Consider the following 21872-nt stretch of genomic DNA (forward strand, 5'->3'; position numbering starts at 1 on the left):
CGCTCTGTTGAAAAGCTCCCATCATGCACGGAGACTGACGAGCTGTTTTATTTGACTTAATATAGTTTAGCAATTAAAAAACGTCCTGTCCTGTCAAATCCATCCAGCTCAAATATTAGTTTCAGTCTTTTGTCACATAGAAATTGATTGACTGTGCTTTTCAACCAACATGGAAAATCCATTTCATTCCGGCCTGTTTCTTATTATGTCATCGGTCAATATTAGCCATCATAAATTCACCTTTTGAAGAGTGTGAGATGTTTAGTACCTGTTCATTTACATTGCCCTTGAAGGCGCATTGACTGAAAGCACCTCGGTCAATATTTAGACTTCATCGGTCAAAGTTAAAATGTGGAGATGAATGTCAACGTGAGGTTTTTTGTTCCGAGCTGTTCAAACACGGCGTGTCCTTTCAGACCGCGTGTGTCCTCAAGGCGAGAAATCAAAGTGTTGTTTATTCTGCCCTGGCACAATGAGCGGACTGGCGAAGGTGGCAGGTTGGCCGATAGGGCTCTGATTAGGGTATCACGAGGCTTTGATAAGAAGGGGCAGAGGGATATCCCCCCCCCCCCCCCCCCCCCCCCCCTGCACTTCTTAATCGAGGCGTTGAGTGTCAGAGCTCCAGTGTTGTCATGGTGGAGGGCTCTGACGCTTGTTGCCTCCAAAAACCACCGACTGTGATCGAGCTCACGGGAACATGAGCGAGGTAAGTCCCTGGAGCTCCTCGCTGAACTCAAAGGTTCCTTCATCCTCGGGTCAGTCCTGTTGTTCTCGCTCGGCTCTCCTCTGCTTGTTTTGTGCACATGGTTCTGACTGTGGAGACTTCACCTCCTGGAGAATCCCTCACGCATCTCTCCCACCTCCAGGGATTCACTGGGAAACCATGATATGAATGAGAGCTCAGTAAAAATCAACCTCCGGATTGTGTAGCAGTGCTTAGAGGGCTTATGGTCACCTGGTGAGGATATGTGGTCTTCAGCTTCTTGATTCGCTCACTTAAATATTGAGATGTCATGTGACCGCAGGGTGACTCATTGACAGAAAAAGGTTCTCGTTTACAAACGTTTGATCTATTTCCAAATGTGCAGTTTATTTTCCATTGAGGCCTTTTTTTTTAAAAGGAGGAAGTCCATATAAAGAAACTGTGTGAGAGTCATCTGTGGCTGCAAAGAGCTGCATCGTCTCTGAGGTTGGTTCTTCCATGTCTTTGTTGGTCTGTCAGAAAAATGGCCGTATGAGGAATTGAAACCTTGGGTCAATATTGAACAAACAGGCTGAGACGTCTCTGCTTTGACTCTGTAGCAGCTCTGCAGCCCAGTGCAGGGTTTCCTCCTCCTGTCACCTGTGTGTGGCATGTACAACAGGTCAGGGTAAGAAGCTGCACGGCCGTGTGGGTCATGGGAGTCGGGTTTTCACACGTTCTTCGGACATTCCCTGATTCGTGAACATCTGGTGAGTGTAGTGAGACCAGAGCGCGTTTTCTCTTCTTGATGGATTTGATGAGCTTAACGTGTTGGAAGTGGAACATGCATGACCCAGTGGTGGATGAAGCCCGAGAGAATGTGTTTTTTTAAATTCTGCTTCTTGTAAGTTAAATTACTCTACAGTAAAGTAACGTAAAACCATCTCTTAGCAAAAGTTTACTGAAGTGTAGCTGTGTTATCAGCAAAACATGTTTAAAACATCACAATGAGGAGTGCAAAAATACTTTATTTGACAGTTGTATTATCATGTATCAAGTTATTTGATTGTTAATACAGATGCATCAGTATATAAGCAGCATTTTACTGTTGTAGATGGTCTCAATGGAGCTTTTATCCAACTATATTATAAACAGTGAGTGTAGTCCATGTGTAAACAGCACAGATATCTAGCGAGGGGGTCGAGAGGAAAGAAAAACTCCCACTCCGCCTCTTTGGGTGAGCAGCAGCTACTCATGATGAAACATCTGATATGTTCAAAGGGGATGTTTCCCTTCGGTGAAAGTATTTAATGTGAAACGTGATAACTTGTCACTGTATCGCTCGTCAAAAAAGTTCAGTCGGGTTCTATCACTGCTGTTATGGATACATTATATTTCTGAAGTGTGACTTTGACCCTGAATGGAGCAGGGGCTGCAGGTTGGAGGAGAGATATTTATATTTCATCAGGTGGTTTCTGTGGCTGCCTGCTGCTCTGTGGAAAATCTAATCTATGGCAGATACGTCGGGTTGTCCTGAGAACCACCCGAGGGCGCATCAGTAGACGTGAAGCCCCTGAGTGTTTCCACAGGTCGGGCTCGCCGCGGGACCTGAGGCATAGCAACAGTTACTCTCTGGCGAGGAGTCTGCAGCACAACCCCGTCAGCCCGAGTCCATCAACTCCACCCATCACTCCAGACAATCCTTATCACAACAACCCACCAGCAGAGCCGGGCACAGCGGGGCGACGCGTCCTGCTGCAGGAAAACAGATCTCTTATCACTCACATGATCCCTGTCACAGCACAGCGTGGAAATCAAGGAGCCGTTTGAAGCTCGGGGGCCGTTGTTTCTAATCTAAAGCTTATTATCAAGAATGCATGAGTTGGATGACTCCTCATATGGTGCCCTGACTCTGGTGTGGTCACAGCACCACAGCGCCCTCTAGTGTCGGTTTAAGTGAAAGGCGATCACACAATTCTGTTTCGAAAGCAGGTTTTGAGGAGGTGGTGACTTTTACTTATGTGTTCTGTTGTTGTTTGTGTTGCAGCCAGAGGTCCCTTCTAGCTCGTCAGTACACGTGACTCCACGTCCAGAGGAAGAGGACGATGGGGACCTGAACAAAGCTCTGGGCGTCCAGCGCTTCCAGCAGATCCTCAGCCCGGCGTCTGTGGTACCCGATGAGCAGCACCACCCCTACCATGACGAGGACATTGAATGTAAGCACACACACACACACAGATCAAAGTTGCTGTTTGCACTTTTAACATTCACCAAGCTCTACATTTAAAATGGCACCTGCTATAATCATCGTGTCTCATCTCCGCTCCATCTTCTCCGCAGACCACCGTCACTCGTCTCACCACATCCACCGGCCTCTGTCCAAGCTGCCCTCAGAGGGACGCAGGAAGAAGAGCGGCAAGAAGAGGAAGAAGGAAAAGGATCACAAAAGCAGCCACGCCTCCAGCAGTGGCCCCATCGAGGAGGGAGAGGATGAAGAGGACGAGGAGGAGGAGGCGGCAAGTTCTGCTCCATCTGACTCAGAGAGAGGGAAAGATGTGGAGGTAATGCTTTGGCTTCTTATAAGTCTTATAATGACGGTTTAGTTCTTGATTCAGAACATTTTAATTTCTCTAACTGACAATCAAAAACCTTAAAATGTGCAGTTTATTGTAACGTGTAAAACAATGAAGGCTGCAGATCTGTCATTTGGCAAATTGGCGAGACGTTAAACTCACAATTGCAAGAATCATCGATCACTTATCAGGACATTCGGACTGAATCACTTAACTACACACTGTGTTTAAGTCGTTCTGCAAACACACATCACAATGACACTGTTTTCCAAACTAGAGGATACAAAAAAACTGATATTTTAGCCACACGCGTGTCTTGCTTGTGTTTTTAAAATCGTGTTTCCCTTCAGTGTCTCAAACTGTCCGTAGAGAACCAGAACCCCTGTTAATGTAAAGCGACTGTTTTTTATCTGCATCACATTCCGTCACACGGCCGTTCAGGAATGTGAAGCAGAACAAATGGCCCATTGTCTTCTCACTGTCGTGTCGTTACTATATTTTCCTCTATGAATATTTCAGTACAGTGTGAATTATTCATCGGGGGGTTTCGTGTTTTGGTTATTATGATACTTCACTGAATCAAAAGGCTGTAACAGGACCAGATTTAACCTGATCACGGTGTAACTAGGGAGTTTTCACCGTCGCCAGTTTATAGAATCATATTTTAGACAAAAAACCTAATTTGAATTGTATTATTCTTGTGTTTAATTCGTAGTTTCACTGTTTGGATATATCTGTCACTTAATATGCACAGCACTTTAAACAGTGGTTGACGGTAAGTTAATGTTTTTACTTAAGGCTTCACCGGATCCACACATTCTCCACTATTGTTTCTCCGTTCACATTGTGGGTCCATCCTCTGCTCTCACACTCTGCCTCCCCTCCACAGTTCTTTGTGTCCGATGAAGACCCTTCATCCACCCGGGGCCCAGAGAGCCCTCACGCAGCCCGATCGCTGGACATCGTCCCACAGTCCGGTGTCGGAGCAGACGCTGAGGACGGAACTTCCACAGAGTGAGTCCACTTCTTGGAATCAGTAAATAAACAGAAACTTTACCTGCTGCAGCGGTTGTGTAATGTTCCTATTTGCCGTGTTGCTGAAGGGTTCACACAGCTGTTCTGATTGGGTTAGAGCGCTCAGGCACACAATGTCTTATTGGTCAGCGGGGAGCACACTGTACGTTACCATGTCTCAGGCATCCAGTGGGCCTGCTGGGCCTGCTGGGCCTGATCTGATGGGCCAGAGTAATCCTCTCCTCAGAGACCCATATATCACCTGTCGCTCCAGAGGGCACAACACACCTCAGCTGCCGCAGGCTCCACCTATGACATTTACTTCTCCACTTCGTGAGGGTTCAGATCTGAGCTGGGATAAAGCTGCATTTGCTCAGGCACGCTGCTGGTTTTCAGTCCGTCGGAGAGGGACAGAGTCACAGAGGAATTTTATACCATCGGTAGAAAGTTGAGGGAAAGCGAGCGTCTTGAAAGAGAAGTGATACCGGAGGAAAAGGACGGTAAGTTCACTCTGTTCTGAGAGTTTTGTTAGAGTATTTAATCGTGTGTATTGTAGAAGGAGCATCAGCAGGAGTGTGAAATATCTTGATCAAGAGGCGACCTTTAACTTTACCGCTGACTTGCTAATTGTTTAAAGTTATGATAAACAAGAGCAGTAAAGGGTGTGTTTGTGGTTCAGAGCAAATGAAAAGTCAATTTGCATTGGAAGTTTCTAATAGTAAACAAGGTGTGTTTGGGGAAAATAGTAAATCAGCCGCCTGGTTTCTCTGCTTCTCTTTCCAGTAAGCCGGACACATCCGACACTTCCAGTCCCTCCCAGTCAGGACCACCTGAACACATAGCGCTGGCCCGGCAGTCGTCCACCAGCCGCAGCTACGACCTGCAAGACCGCCGGCGCACGGGCAACATGACGGGCACCGAGCAGGCCAAGTACGAGCGCATCCCCACCGACGAGAGCGAGGCGCAGACCCTGGCCTCCGCCGACCTGGACGGCATCAAGAGTGAGTATACACCAAATCTCTAAAGACTATTTTTACTTTCAAATTTTCACAAAATCTTGGACGGATTCCAATTAATAATTTGTAGCTTCATTACTTCTGCATTGTTATGTGATTAGAATAATAACTGTTATGAAGTCCTGGCTTTGTTGATGTCTGGATTCCTCCAGGAATATCTGTGCGTGTGCTGGGGGCCACCTCGAGTCCCCTTGTACATTGCAGTCGGCTCCCCACTGCACTGCCGTCCCCGGGCCCCCCGGCCCAGCGGGGGCTCGTGTTCAGGGCCGGGGAGATTTACGTCAGGCGGCTGACCCCTCAGCGGACAGCAGCAGCTTATCAGAGAGTGTGGCAGACAGGCTCGCATAATTAAATTAGCCGTTCCTGCTGTCAGCTGAGGCCCCTGGACCCGGGCCCGGGCCATCATGGTAGCTAATTGAGAAACCGGGATCCAAGTTCATAAGCTCTAATTATTAGTGGAGTAGAACGAGTGGAATAGTTAAACTGCCTCAGACGCAGGATGGAGACGCTGCAGTTTGAGGAACTGGCTCGATATTGTTCCGGCTGCAGTGTTCGGTCGTCACGAGGCTTCAAAAGAAGACACCAGTTACTTTGTGTCTTCTTTTATCTGCTTCCCGCCACCGTAAATCATCCTGGGAAAGTCTGTGTCTCTGGCTGCTGCTCAACAATAGGAATTATTAGATCTCTGTCCCTCCCTCTTTCGTTCAACCTGAGCCAATTCACACCTCGGCTCGCTGATGCTTTCTGATGGTTTCAGTCTCCTCGGGGTCGGACGCCGGTCAAGAAATTACTACCTTTCCCATCTTGTCAAAACGTTAGCGTAAGTCCCACAGTCCGGTTCCAGTGGGTCACGTAGACAGAAGGCCGTGCCAGCGCTCACCCAACGCCCACCGCTGTCCTGCCTCCCCTCCTTCAAGAGCTCCACGCCAGTCAGGCCCCATTCCACTGCACCCTACTGGACTCATCATGGAGCAACTTGACAATGCACCTTCTCAGTGAGAGTTGAGGATTGTGCAGGTCCAGGTAGAGGGAGGAGAGGATAGATGAACATTGATGAAGACCCTCAAACGCGTCTCGGTTTGTTACATAGAATTCACAAGCGCCGATGAAGGTAAGACGACCGGTATTCACGAAGAGTTTTCTATCCTTGCTTTTCAGCTTTTGCCTCCTCCGATATTGTGAAATTATATTTGCATGCTCATTTACAGAGTGCAGATGTTTTAGATGGTAACACCTGACAGAGACAGTTGTGCCCGCGGTGCCACCCAGGGTCTCTCTCAGCAACCTGTTCAGAGTCCGGTGCGCTGCCACCATGAGTAACCCTACTCTCTGCTGTGGGGGCTGTTGAGACAAAAGAGAAGTGGCCCCCCCTGTGTGAGTCCCTGGGCTGAGACTTGAACTCAGGGGGAAAGGTCAACGTGTCACAGGCTGAAGAAAACACGCTGAGCAGAGCAAACTACCTGCACGTTTAGGATTTGTGTTTGGGAATAACTGCTTTTTAAATGTATTTTAAATTGTTAAAGGGTGTAGTCTCACCCCCCCGCGTTTCCTCTCTCTCCACCAGGTCATCGTTTTGAAGATGTCCCCGGCATGCGCAGACACCTGGTCAGAAAGAGCACCAAGGGACAAGTGGTGCACACCAGTAAAGACCACAAAGAGCCCACCAGCCGCAGCCGCAAGCAGGACCACAGCCCACATGAGGTGAATCATTACTCACTGGTCATACAGCCTCTTCAGCTTTACTGTACACAGCTAGACTGGGAAAGGGTCTTTTAAGAGGCTCACTGGGATGGAACCAATTAATCATGATCCAAATGTACGATGATAAAGTAATAAAATAAACAAATTCATTTAATTGATTGTTCTTTTAAATACCATGAAAAATAATCTAAAAATAATTTGTCCCAGTTTTCCAGAGCAAGAGGTGAGAACAGCACTGAGGGGGGCTTTTAATATACTTTCAGTTTGATGAGTGGGAGAATATTTCGTGTTTGAATCTTTATTTTCTCATCCCGACTTTTATAATTTCCTCAATTATGACCCCCCCCCCCCCCCTCCCTGTTTTCCACTGTCACATTTGGTGCAGCCCTCTCTTCTTCTTTTTTTGTGTGGATGGGACCGGGAGGGATGGAGACAATTAAAAATGAATGAAAGAGTTCTTTTCTTTCACACATGGAAAGAAGAAGAGAGAGAAAGAGAGAGAGAGAGGGGAGCTTGAGTAACCAGACACTGGGAGCTCTTGAGAGAGAGAGAGCTATGTTTTATTAACACACACACACACACACACACACACACACACACACACACACACACACACACTCTCTCTCATACAGTCCTCCGAGCCCCCGGCAGCCCGACAGGTCCCTGTCAGGTGTGTCCTCTCTGGGACTGTTAGCTATGTGTGTGGTGGTGAGGGTCCCATCCTCTGTGTCAGTGTCTGAGTCCTCTCCTGCACCGTCTCGCTCCTCCAGCCGTTACCGGTGATTCTGTACCGCAGTGCCTCGCGGCCAGAAGGCTTCGTGATGCCCTCCGGTCGAATGGCTCGGTACCAGAAGGTGAGGCTGGGTGACCGGCCAGAGTCCGGTCCGACTCGTGTGAGCGTGATGTCACTGGCATGCAGCAGGAGTTTAACGGCACATGGCGGCAAATTCTGGGATTTTTGGACATTTTGATTTCACTCCGGACTGTGACTGACCTGCATGGTGTTCAGTTAACACATGATGCTGAGAGTTAAGAGAGGCAGAGTCCATTATTGGCGTTATTGGCCTTTTTATCAAGGGATAATAACCTGGAGAATCCCAGTAAGCATGAAGTCTGTTTTCTGATGCTAAGATAGAAAAATGCTTCTCTGAAGTCATTGCTCCTGACGTGTGATCATATCCACTGGGAAACTAAACAGTGCTTTTGCTATGAGGTGGTATATTTTGTGCACATACTGATCATGCATGTTGTTTGGTCTGGATGGTAAAGAGGTTCTGTGCCGTGTCTCACTCGCCCCATGTGTGATGTCTGTAGGTGTTTGTAGAGCTGAACGAACTGACCATGGACAAGAACCAGGAGATGCAGTGGAAGGAGACGGCTCGTTGGATCAAGTTTGAGGAGGACGTGGAGGAGGAGACGGACCGCTGGGGGAAACCTCACGTGGCGTCTCTGTCTTTCCGCAGTTTGCTGGAGCTCAGAAAGACCATCTCACATGGTAAGAGGGAGAAACCGAGTCAAGTGTGTGTGGAGAAGTCCTTTCGTAGAAGACAGAGCTCAGTGTGTGTGTGTGTGTGTTTGTGTGTAGGGGCAGTGCTCCTGGGCCTGGACCAGAAGACCCTGCCTGGCATCGCTCATCAAGTGGTGGAGCAGATGATCATCTCGGATCAGATCAAAGCTGAAGACCGAGCCAACGTCCTGAGGGCCCTGCTGCTTAAACACAGGTGATCTGTCTTAATCCCAGAGGCCGCAATGATGCCCCTTTGAATAACAACAGGGCCACACACTCGTGAACCAGTTTGTGTGTTAAAGTCTCTCCTCCGAACGGCTGCACACCTCCTGCTACTAGGAGGCTTCACGCCTGGTCGCTGCCTCTCTCACCCTCTCTCACCCTCTCTCACCCTCTCTCACCCTCTCCCTGCCTCCCCTAGTCACCCGAGCGACGAGAAAGAACACACCAGCGCTTTCCCCAGGAACATCTCCGCCGCCAGCCTGGCACACTACCACCACGGTGCCAACCACGGTGCCAACCACGCCCATCCGCCGGAGCCGTCTGTCACCGACCCGCTCATGGGCACCGTCCACGCTGCGGTGGACACGGACACGCGCATCAACATGGAGAAGCACGAGGGACAGGTAATTCTAGAGCTCAGGTTTGGCCCAACAATCTCAATCACTGATGTTTGTCTTTCTCCTGATCTGACTCCCTGTCCGGTTTGCTCTCAGCAGAAGGAGTCGTCCTTGCCGCCCGGCATGCATCGCTCCAAATCCAAACATGAGCTGAAGCTGCTGGAGAAGATTCCTGAAAACGCAGAGGCCACAGTTGTCCTTGTGGGTGAGTTACTAACCCGACGTTTGGCACCTGAACAACTTAAACTCACTCACATTCCTTAACCTTTCATTGACTGTTATGTCTCGCCGTCTTCTAGGAAGTGTGGACTTCCTGGAGCAGCCCACCATGGCGTTTGTGCGGCTGCTGGAGGCGGTGGAGCTGGAGTCCGTCCTCGAGGTCCCTGTGCCGGTCAGGTTCCTCTTTGTTATGCTGGGCCCCCCCTCCACGAGCATTGACTACCACCAGATAGGACGTTCCATCTCCACGCTGATGTCTGACAAGGTGAGCGAGATAAAGATAAACCCCAAATCACATAAACACAGAAAAACATCAAAACAACTCCTCACTTTACTTATTATTTGTGGCTGAATTATCATCCAGCAATTCCACGAGGTGGCCTATCTGGCCGATGAGAGGCAGGACCTGCTGAACGCCATCAACAGCTTCCTGGACGGCTCCATCGTGCTGCCGCCGTCGGACATGGGAGGAGACGAGCTGCTGCGCTCCGTCGCCGGCTTCCAGCGGGAGATGCTGCGCAAGAGGGCGGAGCAGGAAGTCAAACTGCTCAAGGAGCCGATAAGCCTCGAAGAAGACGGTAAACATCAGAAACTCCCGGACCATGACTTACTCTCTTTCTTAAGATTAAGATTAACACTGTCCTCTCCCCTGTCGCCCAGAGTCCCTCATCGATCCTCTGAAGAAGTCAGCCGACCCTCTGGAGCGCACAGGAAAGCCCTTCGGAGGCCTGGTGCACGACGTGAGGCGGCGTTACCCGAAGTACGTCAGCGACTTCAAGGACGCCCTCAACAGTCAGTGCATGGCTGCGGTCATCTTCATCTACTTTGCTGCGCTCTCCCCGGCCATCACATTCGGAGGCCTGCTCGGTGAGTGTCACAGGAGCTGAACCTTCGTGTGAACTGTCAAATCCCTTCCATGCTTTCCCCGTGAGAAGGTCTATCAGGGAAACTTAACACCCTGCTTGTGTCCATTGTGGTGTTGATGTGTTGCGTGTGTGTTGTTTGCAGGTGAGAAGACGGACGGTCTGATCGGTGTTTCTGAGCTGATTGTGTCGACCTCCATTCAGGGCGTGATCTTCTGCCTGCTCGGGGCTCAGCCGCTGCTGGTCGTGGGCTTCTCTGGACCCCTGCTCGTTTTTGAGGAAGCATTTTACAGTGTAAGTCCAAAATAGTTAATCAACTTACAAACAGCCGACAGAGAGACTCTCCAGGGGATGGCATATTCCTACAATTTGAAAATCTGGCTGAGGTCCTTTCAAGTTTGTTGTTTGTGTGGATGTTTTTTTAAAACCCCTGAACTTTTAAACTTCACCTTCACCTGTGAAACGCTAATGGACACAGCATGTCTACTTCTCTAAACACTAATGTTCAATGTGTCTGTTTTCACAGTTCTGCAATTCGTCCGACATCGAGTACCTGACGGGCCGGGTCTGGATCGGGTTCTGGCTCATCATCATCGTGGTCGTCACGGTGGCCTTCGAGGGCAGTTTCCTGGTCCGCTTCGTCTCCCGCTTCACCCAGGAGATCTTCTCCTTCCTCATCTCCCTCATCTTCATCTGCGAGACCTTCATCAAGCTCGGCAGGGTACGCCTGGAACTTGAAATAACAACTCCTGATTACAAAAGCTTTTTGTTGGCCCGCTGGGAGATTATGTCTCTGACGTTAAACCGAACGGACTAATCTTTGGATGATATTCAAAACCCGGGGTCGAAATTAGTCTGTTTTTCTAGCAAGTGCACCTGAAATCATGTGTGATGGATTGGCCCTGAAAGTTAAATGGATTTAGAGTTTAACCATTATCCAGGCTTATGGTTCTGGATGGTTTGCTTTACCATAGTTTTATGGCACCGACTTGAAAGCCTCTTGTTGTGCTCTGATTCACACCTTCAGATTTTCAAGGAGCACCCACTGAAATACTGCTCCCTGGACAACAGCACCTCGATGGTAAACACCAGCCTGGTTCTGAGCAACAGCACCTCGCCTCCGTCAGCGAACGTCCTCGGAAAGCCCAACACGGCGCTGCTCTCCCTGGTCCTCATGGCCGGGACCTTCTTCATCGCCTTCTTCCTGCGCAAGTTCAAGGACAGTGCTTTCTTTCCTGGAAGGGTGAGGAGCTAAAATCCCTTTTCAAACACTGGTCCTGCTGCATTCATTATAATATATTCACCTCCGTATTTATCATTGTACACCAAGGATACATTGTTTTCATGTGTTTAGCTTCGTAGGATCATTGGAGATTTCGGGGTTCCAATCGCCATCCTCATCATGGTGCTGGTGGATTACAGCATAGAAGACACGTACACACAGGTAAGACTCAAACCACTGAAGCTTTGAATTAATGTACCTTAAAGTCAGGATACAGACCTTCATCATCCCCGTCTTCATCTTCATCCTCTCTCCAGAAACTGAGTGTCCCCCGTGGACTTTCTGTGACGAGTCCCGAGAAACGCGGCTGGGTCATCAACCCTCTGGGCTCGGAAGGTCAATTCCCCGTCTGGATGATGTTCGCCTGCTGCTTGCCGGCCATGCTGGTTTTCATCCTCATCTTCATGGAGACGCAGATCACCACGTGAGTGAGCCTGCAGGCCGGAAATGATTGTGTTAGCTTTTGATTTATCGCTCGATGCTAAACCCTCCATACTCCCTGCAGCCTGATAGTGAGCAAGAAGGAGCGGATGCTGGTGAAGGGCTCCGGTTTCCATCTGGACCTGCTGCTGATCGTGGTGCTGGGCGGGGCCTCGGCTCTGTTCGGCCTGCCGTGGATGGCGGCCGCGACCGTGCGCTCCGTGACCCACGTCAACGCCCTCACCGTCATGAGCCGGGCCGTGGCCCCTGGAGACAAGCCTCGCATCCAGGAGGTGAAGGAGCAGAGGGTCACTGGGCTCCTGGTCGCCATCATGGTTGGTGAGTGGCCGACCCCTGACATCTCGTCGCTGCTCTTGACTCCTGTTTGGATTTTTTTTTTCATGTTTAAACTCCTTCTCTCCAGGCATGTCCATTGTAATCGCTGACCTGTTGCGTAAGATCCCCCTGGCCGTCCTGTTTGGTATCTTCCTGTACATGGGCGTGATGTCTCTCAATGGCATCCAGCTCACAGAGCGGATGATGCTGCTGCTTATGCCTCCGAAGTATCACCCTGACCACACCTACATCCGCAAGGTGAGACGCTCGTGGTCATTTTGATGTTTTTGCATTATTTAAAAGGAGTTTTCAAAATGTGAGAACCAATGAAATAGTGAAATACTTTAAAGATATCAGGTTCATTTGGACATTTTCTAGCAACAACAACCAAACACCATTTGTGGGATTTTTAATAATCTGTCACTGAGGAATGAAACTAAATTCTCAGATCCTTGCATCCATTATTTGTGAGTCTCCTAAATGCTTGTGTTGTTTTTATACTGAATCTGTTTCCTCCAGGTCCGAACGCTGCGCATGCATCTGTTCACCTGCATCCAGCTGGTGTGTCTGGCGGTTCTGTGGGCGGTCATGTCCACACAGGCGTCCCTGGCGTTCCCCTTTGTCCTCATACTCACCGTTCCTGTGAAGATGTTCGTGCTGCGCCGCATCTTCACCGTCAGAGAGATAGAATGTGTAAGTTCACCACCGGGGGGCAGCACACACCGCTTTGTACACCCTGGCTCCAGATGCAGAAATATACACTGTACTGTTTGAGAGAATTGACAAGTAACTAAATCACGCATTACACTACGGAGCATTAGATATTCTAAATGCCTCAGAGTGAGACTAAGTCTTTCTGTGTTTGTGTTCTAACTCTGACGTCTCCCTGCTTCTCCCAGTTGGACGCAGACGACGCTGAGCCGACGTTTGACGAGCGCGACTGTCAGAACGAGTACGCCGAGGTGCACATGCCTGTATGACCCTGCTGACACCGACAGCTGTCAATCACAACCACTGACATCTTGGATGCAGCGACTCCAGCTTGAAGCCCTCGTAAAGAAACTTGACGCCGCGTCACTGTGCACCACCGACCTTCATCATCATCATCCTCCTCCTCCTCAAGTCACCAGCACACAGAACGTCAGAGGCCAGAGTCTGGTTATTGCTTGAGTCAAACTTTTCACTATTAAAGTAGCTTTTAGGTTGTTGGAGGCTTCTGTGATGGTGAGCAGCACTTTGTGGTCGCTAGCGTGCTTCACTCGTACTTTTTTTTTTTTAAACTGGTATTTCAGGGGAAAAGAAATCAAAATCCATGTGATCTGAAGCTCTAAATTAAATTAACAGTAGATAGATGTGCAAGACTGATTTAATTTGATGCCCTGGAAGGTTGCTCTCATTCACATTGAATATGTGGAGGACATGTGGGTCAAACATTCTTTTATATTCTCGTGCTAGTTTTAGCTGTTTTCTAGTTTGTCGTGTTTTTAGCTCACCAAGCGCCTTATGAAGGAAATGAACCACACACTGAGGTGTCTGCTTTTCCTCATCCTGTGTTATTGTAGACAGCTGATCACTTTTCCCGCCTCCTGAAGCTCGTAGCACTTTTTAAGGAAACCAAATCTGATCGCTGACTGTATTTTAATGTGATTGTTTTATCTCCTTAGCGTCCTCTTAGAATCCATGAATCGATATCAGCGAAGCTTTTTGTTTTTTTCTTAATTGATTCTGATTGATTTTTTCAGTCTGTCCTTTAACTACTCATTATTTTTCTGGCTCAAACGCAGCAGTTTATTTTGGCTTTAAGTCCACGTCTGTACCTGTAGTGAGTTAAAAGCACCAGCAGAGGGAGATCTTGCAGGGCTGTGCTGAATGCTATACCAAAAACTTTAAAAACAGTAAATAAAAAAATGCAATTACACTAATGCCATGGCATCATAACACACGTTTTTTGTGAAAGTAAGAAAACACAGTGGCACATTAATGAATTTTCTCTAAATATCTCCACGCACATGTTCAGGGCACTTAAGTTCGGACGGTTCGTTTTGACGTCTCACTCGGTTTGGTTGGTTGGTTGGTTTTTTGGGGAATTGCTGTAATTTATTGTTGTCTGTGTCCGAGTGCCAAAACCGTGGCTTTGTGTAAATAGTCTTGTGATCAGAACAATAAGCTGCAGTTCAGTCATCTCAATTTACTGTATTGTTTTGGCCTAATTCACACATCTTTCCTGGTATAACATTCCTGGTTTTATCAAATTCCGTGCTTTTCGGGGGGGGGGGGGGGGGGTAGGAGGGAACTAATTGTTAACACAATTTGTATTCACTCATGAGCTTGGTCGACCAAATTTCCACACGAGCTGTGTAGACAATCTCAATACTCTTGTTACTCAGAGGGAAGGTTGTTATTAAGGAATAAGAAGTATATATACACACGTATACGATGTTTGTGATTAGTTTCAAGTTGTGTCCGTGTGACATTGGACGGTTAAAGCTCTGTGCCTGTGAAGCTCCACTCGTCCCCCCCCCCCCCCCCCCCCCACGCCTGCCTGTCGTTGTGATCTTGTGCCTGTTCGGTGTCGCAAAGCCGCACAACATCTCAAGTGCCTGTGGTTGTGTTGTTCGGGCGACACGCGTTACAATAGTTTGCACTTTTCAGACGCTCACAAATCAAACATCTCTCCATTATTTATCTGTTGCAATATGAGGCATTATTACTGTTTTTATAGAAAAAAAGATTTATTCAGAGTATTTCACAGAACCTTGTTTCGTGGCTGCATCACGGCCACGACACTGAAGAGTATATTTATTAGAAGGAGGCCGTGGAGAACATGTCGGTTGTGTGTCTGCTTGTTGTGCCCGTGGATGGAGTGAACGTCGTCCGCCTCTCGTCAAAGTGTTTGTTTTCCAAGTCGTGAAGTGTGATGTGTTGATTCATTTCAAAAGCAATACGAAGTCTGACAGGATATTGCTGATGCTCCCTTGTACATTGATGGTTCAAATATTGATGACAAATAAAAGTTATTTTCTATTTATCCTGGTGATTGTTCCCTCGTGTTTTCAAAGATCTGAAAGGAAACGTGTACATGGTGGTAAATGGTTTATTCAGACCGACCAGAGGCTTTCACAAGGTCGATTTATTTATAAAGCACATTTCACACACACATTTAGATTCAAGTTGCTGTTCAGGGACATTAAAAACAACACAGGCAAAATCAAAAGAAAGAGTTCAAGTCAGAAAAGCAACAATTGTCATTAAAAACACTAGAATAACAGGTAAAATAAATAAAAAGCATAACATCGTACACAAAAATGTATAAGCTGAAGGACTTAAATAATACAAACAAAAAAGAGAAAAGTTGAACGATGTGTTGGGAAAAGTTTTTTGTGCAAACCACATGCCTCCTTTTTGGCCGAGCCTGCCGAACTCAGTCTCCCAGGGTGCAACATGTTCTCTTTGTCTTGAGAAAGCCTCCTGAACTCAGTCTGATATGAGTTTGATATATGCTGTGATATTGTAGGTATATGTTAAATGAAAGTTAATGCTAGTTAGGCTCGCCACAGGCTTTCTCCCTGACTCTCTCATTATCTGATTAACATCTACACAGACACACGCATAGTCTTCACCTTACTTATCTCCTCCCCCACTTCAGAAGGGGGGGGGGGGCTGCTATCCTAGGGGGCATCTTAAAAACCCAAGACAAATTGAACCAATTAAAGTTATGATTTAATATTCATATTTTAAATATTAATGTTTTATATTTTATTTTGATAATCAAATTTATTGAACGCCTAAAGGCACACCATTCTATGGTACCACTTTTTAAGGGTTATCGCACAACAGATGGTATAATCCTTAGATTAAAAAAAATAGATTAGTTAAAAGGACAAAAAACTTTTTCCGATTAAACAAAGCGGGACCAGGAATCGAACCCTGTGGAACCCCGGGAGTCTGATACAGTTTAGAACTATTTTGTCTGTCCTGATAAATTAAACCCGTTTGAGGAATATTTTCTAAAATATCCAGCATTTGTTTTAATAATCCACTGACAGAGTTCAACTTTTAAGTCATGACCTTAATCTTTAGCCTTTAAATCCTCATGTTGTGGATCAGCTCTGTGTTGGTCTTTGTGTTGAAAAGAGGGCTGGATGTTCTGCCCCGCTCATAAAGGGGGGTGGTTCCCATCCCAGCTCCCCCACTGTTACAGACACAGGGTAAAAAGATGGCTGCTTTGTTGCTGCTGCTGCTGTCGGGCGTCGGAGCTTTGTTCCTCGCCTGCGACGCTCAGGAGGCGTACGACAAACTCCCAGAAACCTACAGGAGAGGAGTGGACCTGGCTCTGGAGAAGCTCAACTCTCACGCCGGGATCCAGCACCATTTTCTCTACTTCAGGAGCGTCACAAAGTCAGACTTTGAGGTACCTGTACAGTCATATCTGTGATTGTGCATTTACTGGCTGTGCAGTTGACTCATCACTGGGAGATTTTGTGATTAACTGTGATTAATATCCTCAGGGAAACATGTGCTTATCAAAGAATCAGGTGACTCTGTTGTAAACAGCTCCCTTCATGGATGAGTTGCTCAGATCTAACCCTCCTCTTCCTCCTCAGCCTGGGTTCGATGTGAGCTACATCTATCACCACTTCTTCCTTAAAGCCACCAAGTGCCAAAGAGGAATCGCCGACTCCTCGGCGTGTCGGTTCAGGAACGACAGAGTGAGTTTGGCCTGTTTTCCAGAGCCGTTGCTCAACTGAAAAAATGTGTCTGTGAAGGCGGCTGCCTGTTCCAACTTGTCAGTGTCTTTTTGTTTGTGTGCGTTCATGCAGCCGCTGGTCGACTGTGCCGTCTGCTACAAGACTTTCAGAGGGGAAGTTGAACAAGAGCCCAAACCCTACGTCCACTGTATCCACAAACCGGCCCTGACGGAGGTTAGTCCACAGAATCTCCTCGTTTTCTTTGTGATTTCAGTCTTTTCTCTTGTGAATAACACAACTTCTTCCTGTTTGGATCCCGTCTTTGTGACTGGCAGGAGATGAAGGTGGGCAGAGTGGAGCACTGCAACAGAATGGGCTACAGCAGCGGAGCTCCAACTCTACTGGCATCAACGGGAGCTGACTGAACGCCGTCTGAACACATCATTAAAAACACTGTTGTGATCTCTGCTCTCTCTGAAGACTTGTTTGATCTAGAAGCTTTTAACTGCATCTCCCTGTGAGGGAACGTTGTTTATCTGCACGTTAATATTCAAAACATTTGAGAAACCTTTTTGTGTCATATCGTCAGCAATGAAGTGTTTCCTTCCTCCCGATCTCTAAAAATAAAGATTACATTTAAATTGTGAACAATCAAGACGAGTGTGTTTGTGTGTGTCTTCCTGTAAGGGAGAGCGGGGTAATGTGAGAATTTTTTTACATTTGCTCCCCTCTAGGCGAGCTAAAATTATATATCAGTCAAGTTTACACATTTCCCATTAATTAGGGCCCGAGCACCGAATGGTGAGAGGCCCTATTGAATCTGTAAGGATTTTTATTATTAGGGCCCGAGCACCTCTGGTGAGAGGCCCTATTGAAATTGAAAGGATTATTCTGAGAATTTTTAAACATGCTCAAAAAGTTGTAAAAGTTTGCAGTAAATTAGAAAGTGGTTTAAATTTACGTATTCTGGAGTATTTGGAAATGGGCGTGGCAAAATGGCTCAACAGCGCCACCTACGGAAAAGCCCCTCATTTAGCATTCATCGATCCTCACGAAAATTTAGACAGTTGTGTATCATGACCAGATGCACAAAAAAGCCTCAAGGACCATAATGAAAAAATTAACAGGAAGCCCGCTATTTTGGATTAAGTGGCCATTTTGGTCATATTCCATATTTTTACTTTGATGTACTTCTCGTAGAGTTTTCACCATACCAACTTAAAATTTAGACCAGTGTCATCACAACAAAATGGAGATCAAAAGTTATTGAAAGATCAGCTTTTCGTCATACCGTCTGACCGTAGCTTAGCGTCAAAGTTAGATGAAACGCCATCAAAACACGAGCTTCTCTATCTCAGACATATTTGGTCCAATCAACTCCAAACTATACATGTAAGACAAGGGTTGCGACCTGATGACATCTACAAAGACACCATGACTTAAAATCCTAGCGCCACCTGCTGGCTACAGGAAGTGAAGCGTTTATTGTTGCTGCAGAGCTTAAAACGCGCGCAAGGCAGAGACGTGCGCTTGGTCATCGATCGTTCTCTCTTCCCCGACCGCAACAGACTTGAAATTGCCTGTGCTCGGGCCCGTTAGTGCTACAACGTAGCCCTAGTTATTATTATTATTATTATTATTATTATTATTATTTCCCTTTGGGGGGCTTTTTCAGGGTCTAGACATGCTCAAAAAGTTATGAAACTTTGCAGGAAATTCAAGGTCTGCGGATATTTTAGTATTCTGGAGTAATTGGAATTGGGCGTGGCAAAATGGCTCTACAGCGCCCCCTGGAACCAGCCCCTAGGTTTCCACATAACGGATTTTCATCAAAATCTGGATATAGGTGTATCGTGACCAGTCATGAAAAAAAGTCTCATGGAGCATTATGAAAAACGCAACAGGAAGTCCGCCATTTTGCTTTTAGTGGCCATTTTGGCAATATCCCACATTTTTACTTTTACGTACTTGTCCCAGGGCTTTCATCAGATCAACTTCAAATTCAGATGAGTGTCATCACAACAAGATGGAGATAAAAAATGATTGAGGGATTTTTTTTTTATCACACCGTGTGACCGTGGCATGGCGTTAAAAATTGGTTACACGCCATCAAAACACGGGCATCTGTATCTCGGACATACATGTTCCAATCAAGTCCAAACTAGACATGTAAGACAATAGTCCCCGCCTGATGACATCTATGCATAAATGATGACTTAAAACCGCAGCGCCCCCTGGTGGCAACAGGAAATGTCTTGTTTTTTGCTTGTCTTACACTTGGATGAATTTCTCCTCATCCACTGACCTCAACCATGTCAAACTGTATCAAATGGGTCCCAAGACATTGACAATGAAGACATAAGATTACCGTGACTTTTCGTCAAACGCCATATGAATGGCGTGGCATTAAAGTTCATCAACTCGCCGTGAAACACGAAATTGCTGTAACTTCAGTGTTCATGATTCTATCTCTCTCAAACTACATGTGTGTAGCAACAGCCCCCCCCTGAAGATATTCATATGGTTTTAAGAAATGGGCGTGGCAAAAAAACTGACCAGCGCCCCCTATAGGGCAACCCCGGCACTACGATGGCCGACATTTATACAAATCTATCGGGACATGTGTCGTTTCATAACAAACAAAAAAATATCTTGGATAGGTATGCTTGACCAAACAGGGAGGCCGCCATTTTGGATTAAGTGGCCATTTTTTTTCCATACTCCACATTTTTACTTGATGCACTTGTCCCAGGGCTTTCATCAGATTAACTTCAAATTAAGATCAGTGCCATCACAACAAGATGGAGATAAAAAGTGATTAAGAGATTGACCTTTCATCACACCGTGTGACCGTGGCGTGGCGTCTTGAGTTTGATTAAACGCCATCAAAACACGAGGTTCTGTATCTCGGACATACATTGTCCAATCGAGTCCAAACTAGACATGTAAGACAAGGGTGCCATCCTGATGACATCTACACAGAAATTATGACTTGAAATTACAGCGCCCCCTGGTGGCTACAGGAAGTGACATGTTTTATACTTTGATGAACTGCTCCTGGCTGATTTACAATATACAGCTCAAATCAGATCAGTCAAGTCATTAGATCATGGTCAGAATTGTGACGTTTCCTCAAACCGTGTAAACATTGAGGTGCGGCGAAGGATCATCCTTCGCCAAAGGACACGATGTTATCATAACTCCACTGTGCATTGTCCTATCACTACCAAACTTCTGTCACATGATAAGAGTACAAGCCTGAACAGCTCTATGTGTCAATATTTCCTCAGTGTCATAGCGCCACCTACTGATTCGCCAGGAAACAGGAAGTACTTTGTTAATCCACTCTGCATTATCCAACCGGCTCCAAACTACTGACCTATGATCACAATACTATTCTGAACAGCTCCACATATAAATATTAGTTCAGGGTCATAGCGCCACCTACTGATCAGTGTGAAAATTAAGTTGTGTTAACATTGTCCAATTGACACAAAATTGCTCACGCTACATCAGAGCGCCTACATGAACAGATATATATGTCTGTGAGTAATAATAGTGATGGCGCCACCTACTGGCAAACCTACTGCCGCAGAGCGCAAAACGCATTTAACGTGGAGAAGTGCATGCTCGATCGATGATGTGCGCTTGGTCATCGATCGCTCTCTCCACCGACCGCAACAGGCTTCAACGTGCGGGTGCTCGGGCCCGCAAGTGCTACAACGTAGCCCTAGTTCAGGATGTTTTCTAGCAATGGAAATGATCAGAATGTCTTCAGGACAAAGGGAAGTGAAAATATGATTGTTTTTAAAAAAGTGGTCTTGTGTCCCACATTACCCCAGCTACGGGGTAAAGTGGTCCACTTACTTTTTCCACTTTAAAACTAGTTAAAATCCCGACAGCTAGATTGACAACCACTAATATCGGACTAGTAACAGAATCATGGGGATTGGTCAATTAAGCACATTTATGATTATTATGATTCATGTGATCTCTTGCACACCCTAGCTTACCTGCAAATGTTTCTCTGTCCAATTGGCAGGGACAGGGATATGGTTTTTCTCTGAGTATTCAAATGCCAGTTCACGGCACTTAACTGGAGCAAGGCCATGGAACTGGTCAGCTAGTTGTTTCAAGGGTTTGGAAGCTCCTCCTCCATCTCATCTGTGAATATTCTCTTTACCTCAGCTACTGCACCTCAGGCTACTGATTTTACTTTCCCTTTCTCTCTTTTCTTTATGAATCTTTTGAGGTTTGTCTTATCTATATTTGTATCCCTTCCAGCTTTTCTTAAGGACTTCTTTCCTTGCATGACCTCAGCGGCTGCACTCTCCATCTCTGTGAGGGGTGTTTGGCCCCAGGTTGTCTTCCTGGTGTAGTTTCTTGGCATGAGGGCTTTTCTACAATGTTTATGACATAAAAAATAAAACATATATAATGTAATATAACATTATAATATGTTTAAGACTAAACTTAACTTGTGCTTCATGGTGGGGTAAAGTGAGACACTGTTCCACTTTACCCCACAGCCACCGTTTTAGAAAAAACAACATCTCTTAGCAATTCAGGCTAATCTTCAGCTAGCATCAATCACATGGTTTTATATGTTGGAAGTTCACCAACATGTATGATATAAGTTTTTCTGGCTGAATCAATTTGTTTTGACACAACAGTTGATTAAATTCAAAGCAAGAAAATTTACTTTTCATTTTACTTACATTTCTGTGAAAAAACATACTTTCCACAGCACCAGCACCAACTTCTCCTTCATGGCAAGGGGGGAATGGGAAGGGCTTGAAAACATAATGGTCACATGACCACATATGTGTTCCATAATGGACTGTTCGGGGGTCAAGGTTAGAGTTAGGTCTACGTTAGAGTTGGGTATTTAGTTTGGATGTTTATGGTAAGGGGCTTTAGAGGCTTGTTTAATGTCAATTATAGCTAGAAG

The 21872-nt window shown here is 46.4% G+C and overlaps 1 protein-coding gene across 7 annotated transcripts in view; it reads left to right on the forward strand.

The window, feature by feature from the left end:
* slc4a2b (solute carrier family 4 member 2b) overlaps positions 1–15261 on the forward strand; it is a 31824-nt gene extending 16563 nt beyond the window's left edge. For 4 of the 7 annotated variants that reach the window (XM_053412445.1, XM_053412446.1, XM_053412447.1 and 1 more), the window contains 20 exons: positions 2730–2898; positions 3023–3243; positions 4145–4269; positions 5053–5270; positions 6850–6986; positions 8301–8481; positions 8572–8707; positions 8915–9318; positions 9413–9597; positions 9697–9910; positions 9993–10199; positions 10341–10489; positions 10722–10916; positions 11223–11438; positions 11550–11639; positions 11735–11901; positions 11983–12236; positions 12322–12491; positions 12753–12926; positions 13133–15261. In XM_053412445.1, coding sequence (XP_053268420.1) covers positions 2730–2898; positions 3023–3243; positions 4145–4269; positions 5053–5270; positions 6850–6986; positions 8301–8481; positions 8572–8707; positions 8915–9318; positions 9413–9597; positions 9697–9910; positions 9993–10199; positions 10341–10489; positions 10722–10916; positions 11223–11438; positions 11550–11639; positions 11735–11901; positions 11983–12236; positions 12322–12491; positions 12753–12926; positions 13133–13213 — 3693 coding nt within the window. In that variant the 3' untranslated portion in view covers positions 13214–15261. The remainder of the gene's footprint in view (positions 1–2729; positions 2899–3022; positions 3244–4144; positions 4270–5052; positions 5271–6849; positions 6987–8300; positions 8482–8571; positions 8708–8914; positions 9319–9412; positions 9598–9696; positions 9911–9992; positions 10200–10340; positions 10490–10721; positions 10917–11222; positions 11439–11549; positions 11640–11734; positions 11902–11982; positions 12237–12321; positions 12492–12752; positions 12927–13132) is intronic. The other 3 variants (XM_053412448.1, XM_053412450.1, XM_053412449.1) reach the window with 2 other exon arrangements.
* Positions 15262–21872: the final 6611 nt, after the last annotated feature.

This window comes from Pleuronectes platessa, chromosome 20, assembly GCF_947347685.1.
Source record: "Pleuronectes platessa chromosome 20, fPlePla1.1, whole genome shotgun sequence".
NCBI classification, from domain to species: Eukaryota; Metazoa; Chordata; class Actinopteri; order Pleuronectiformes; family Pleuronectidae; genus Pleuronectes; species Pleuronectes platessa.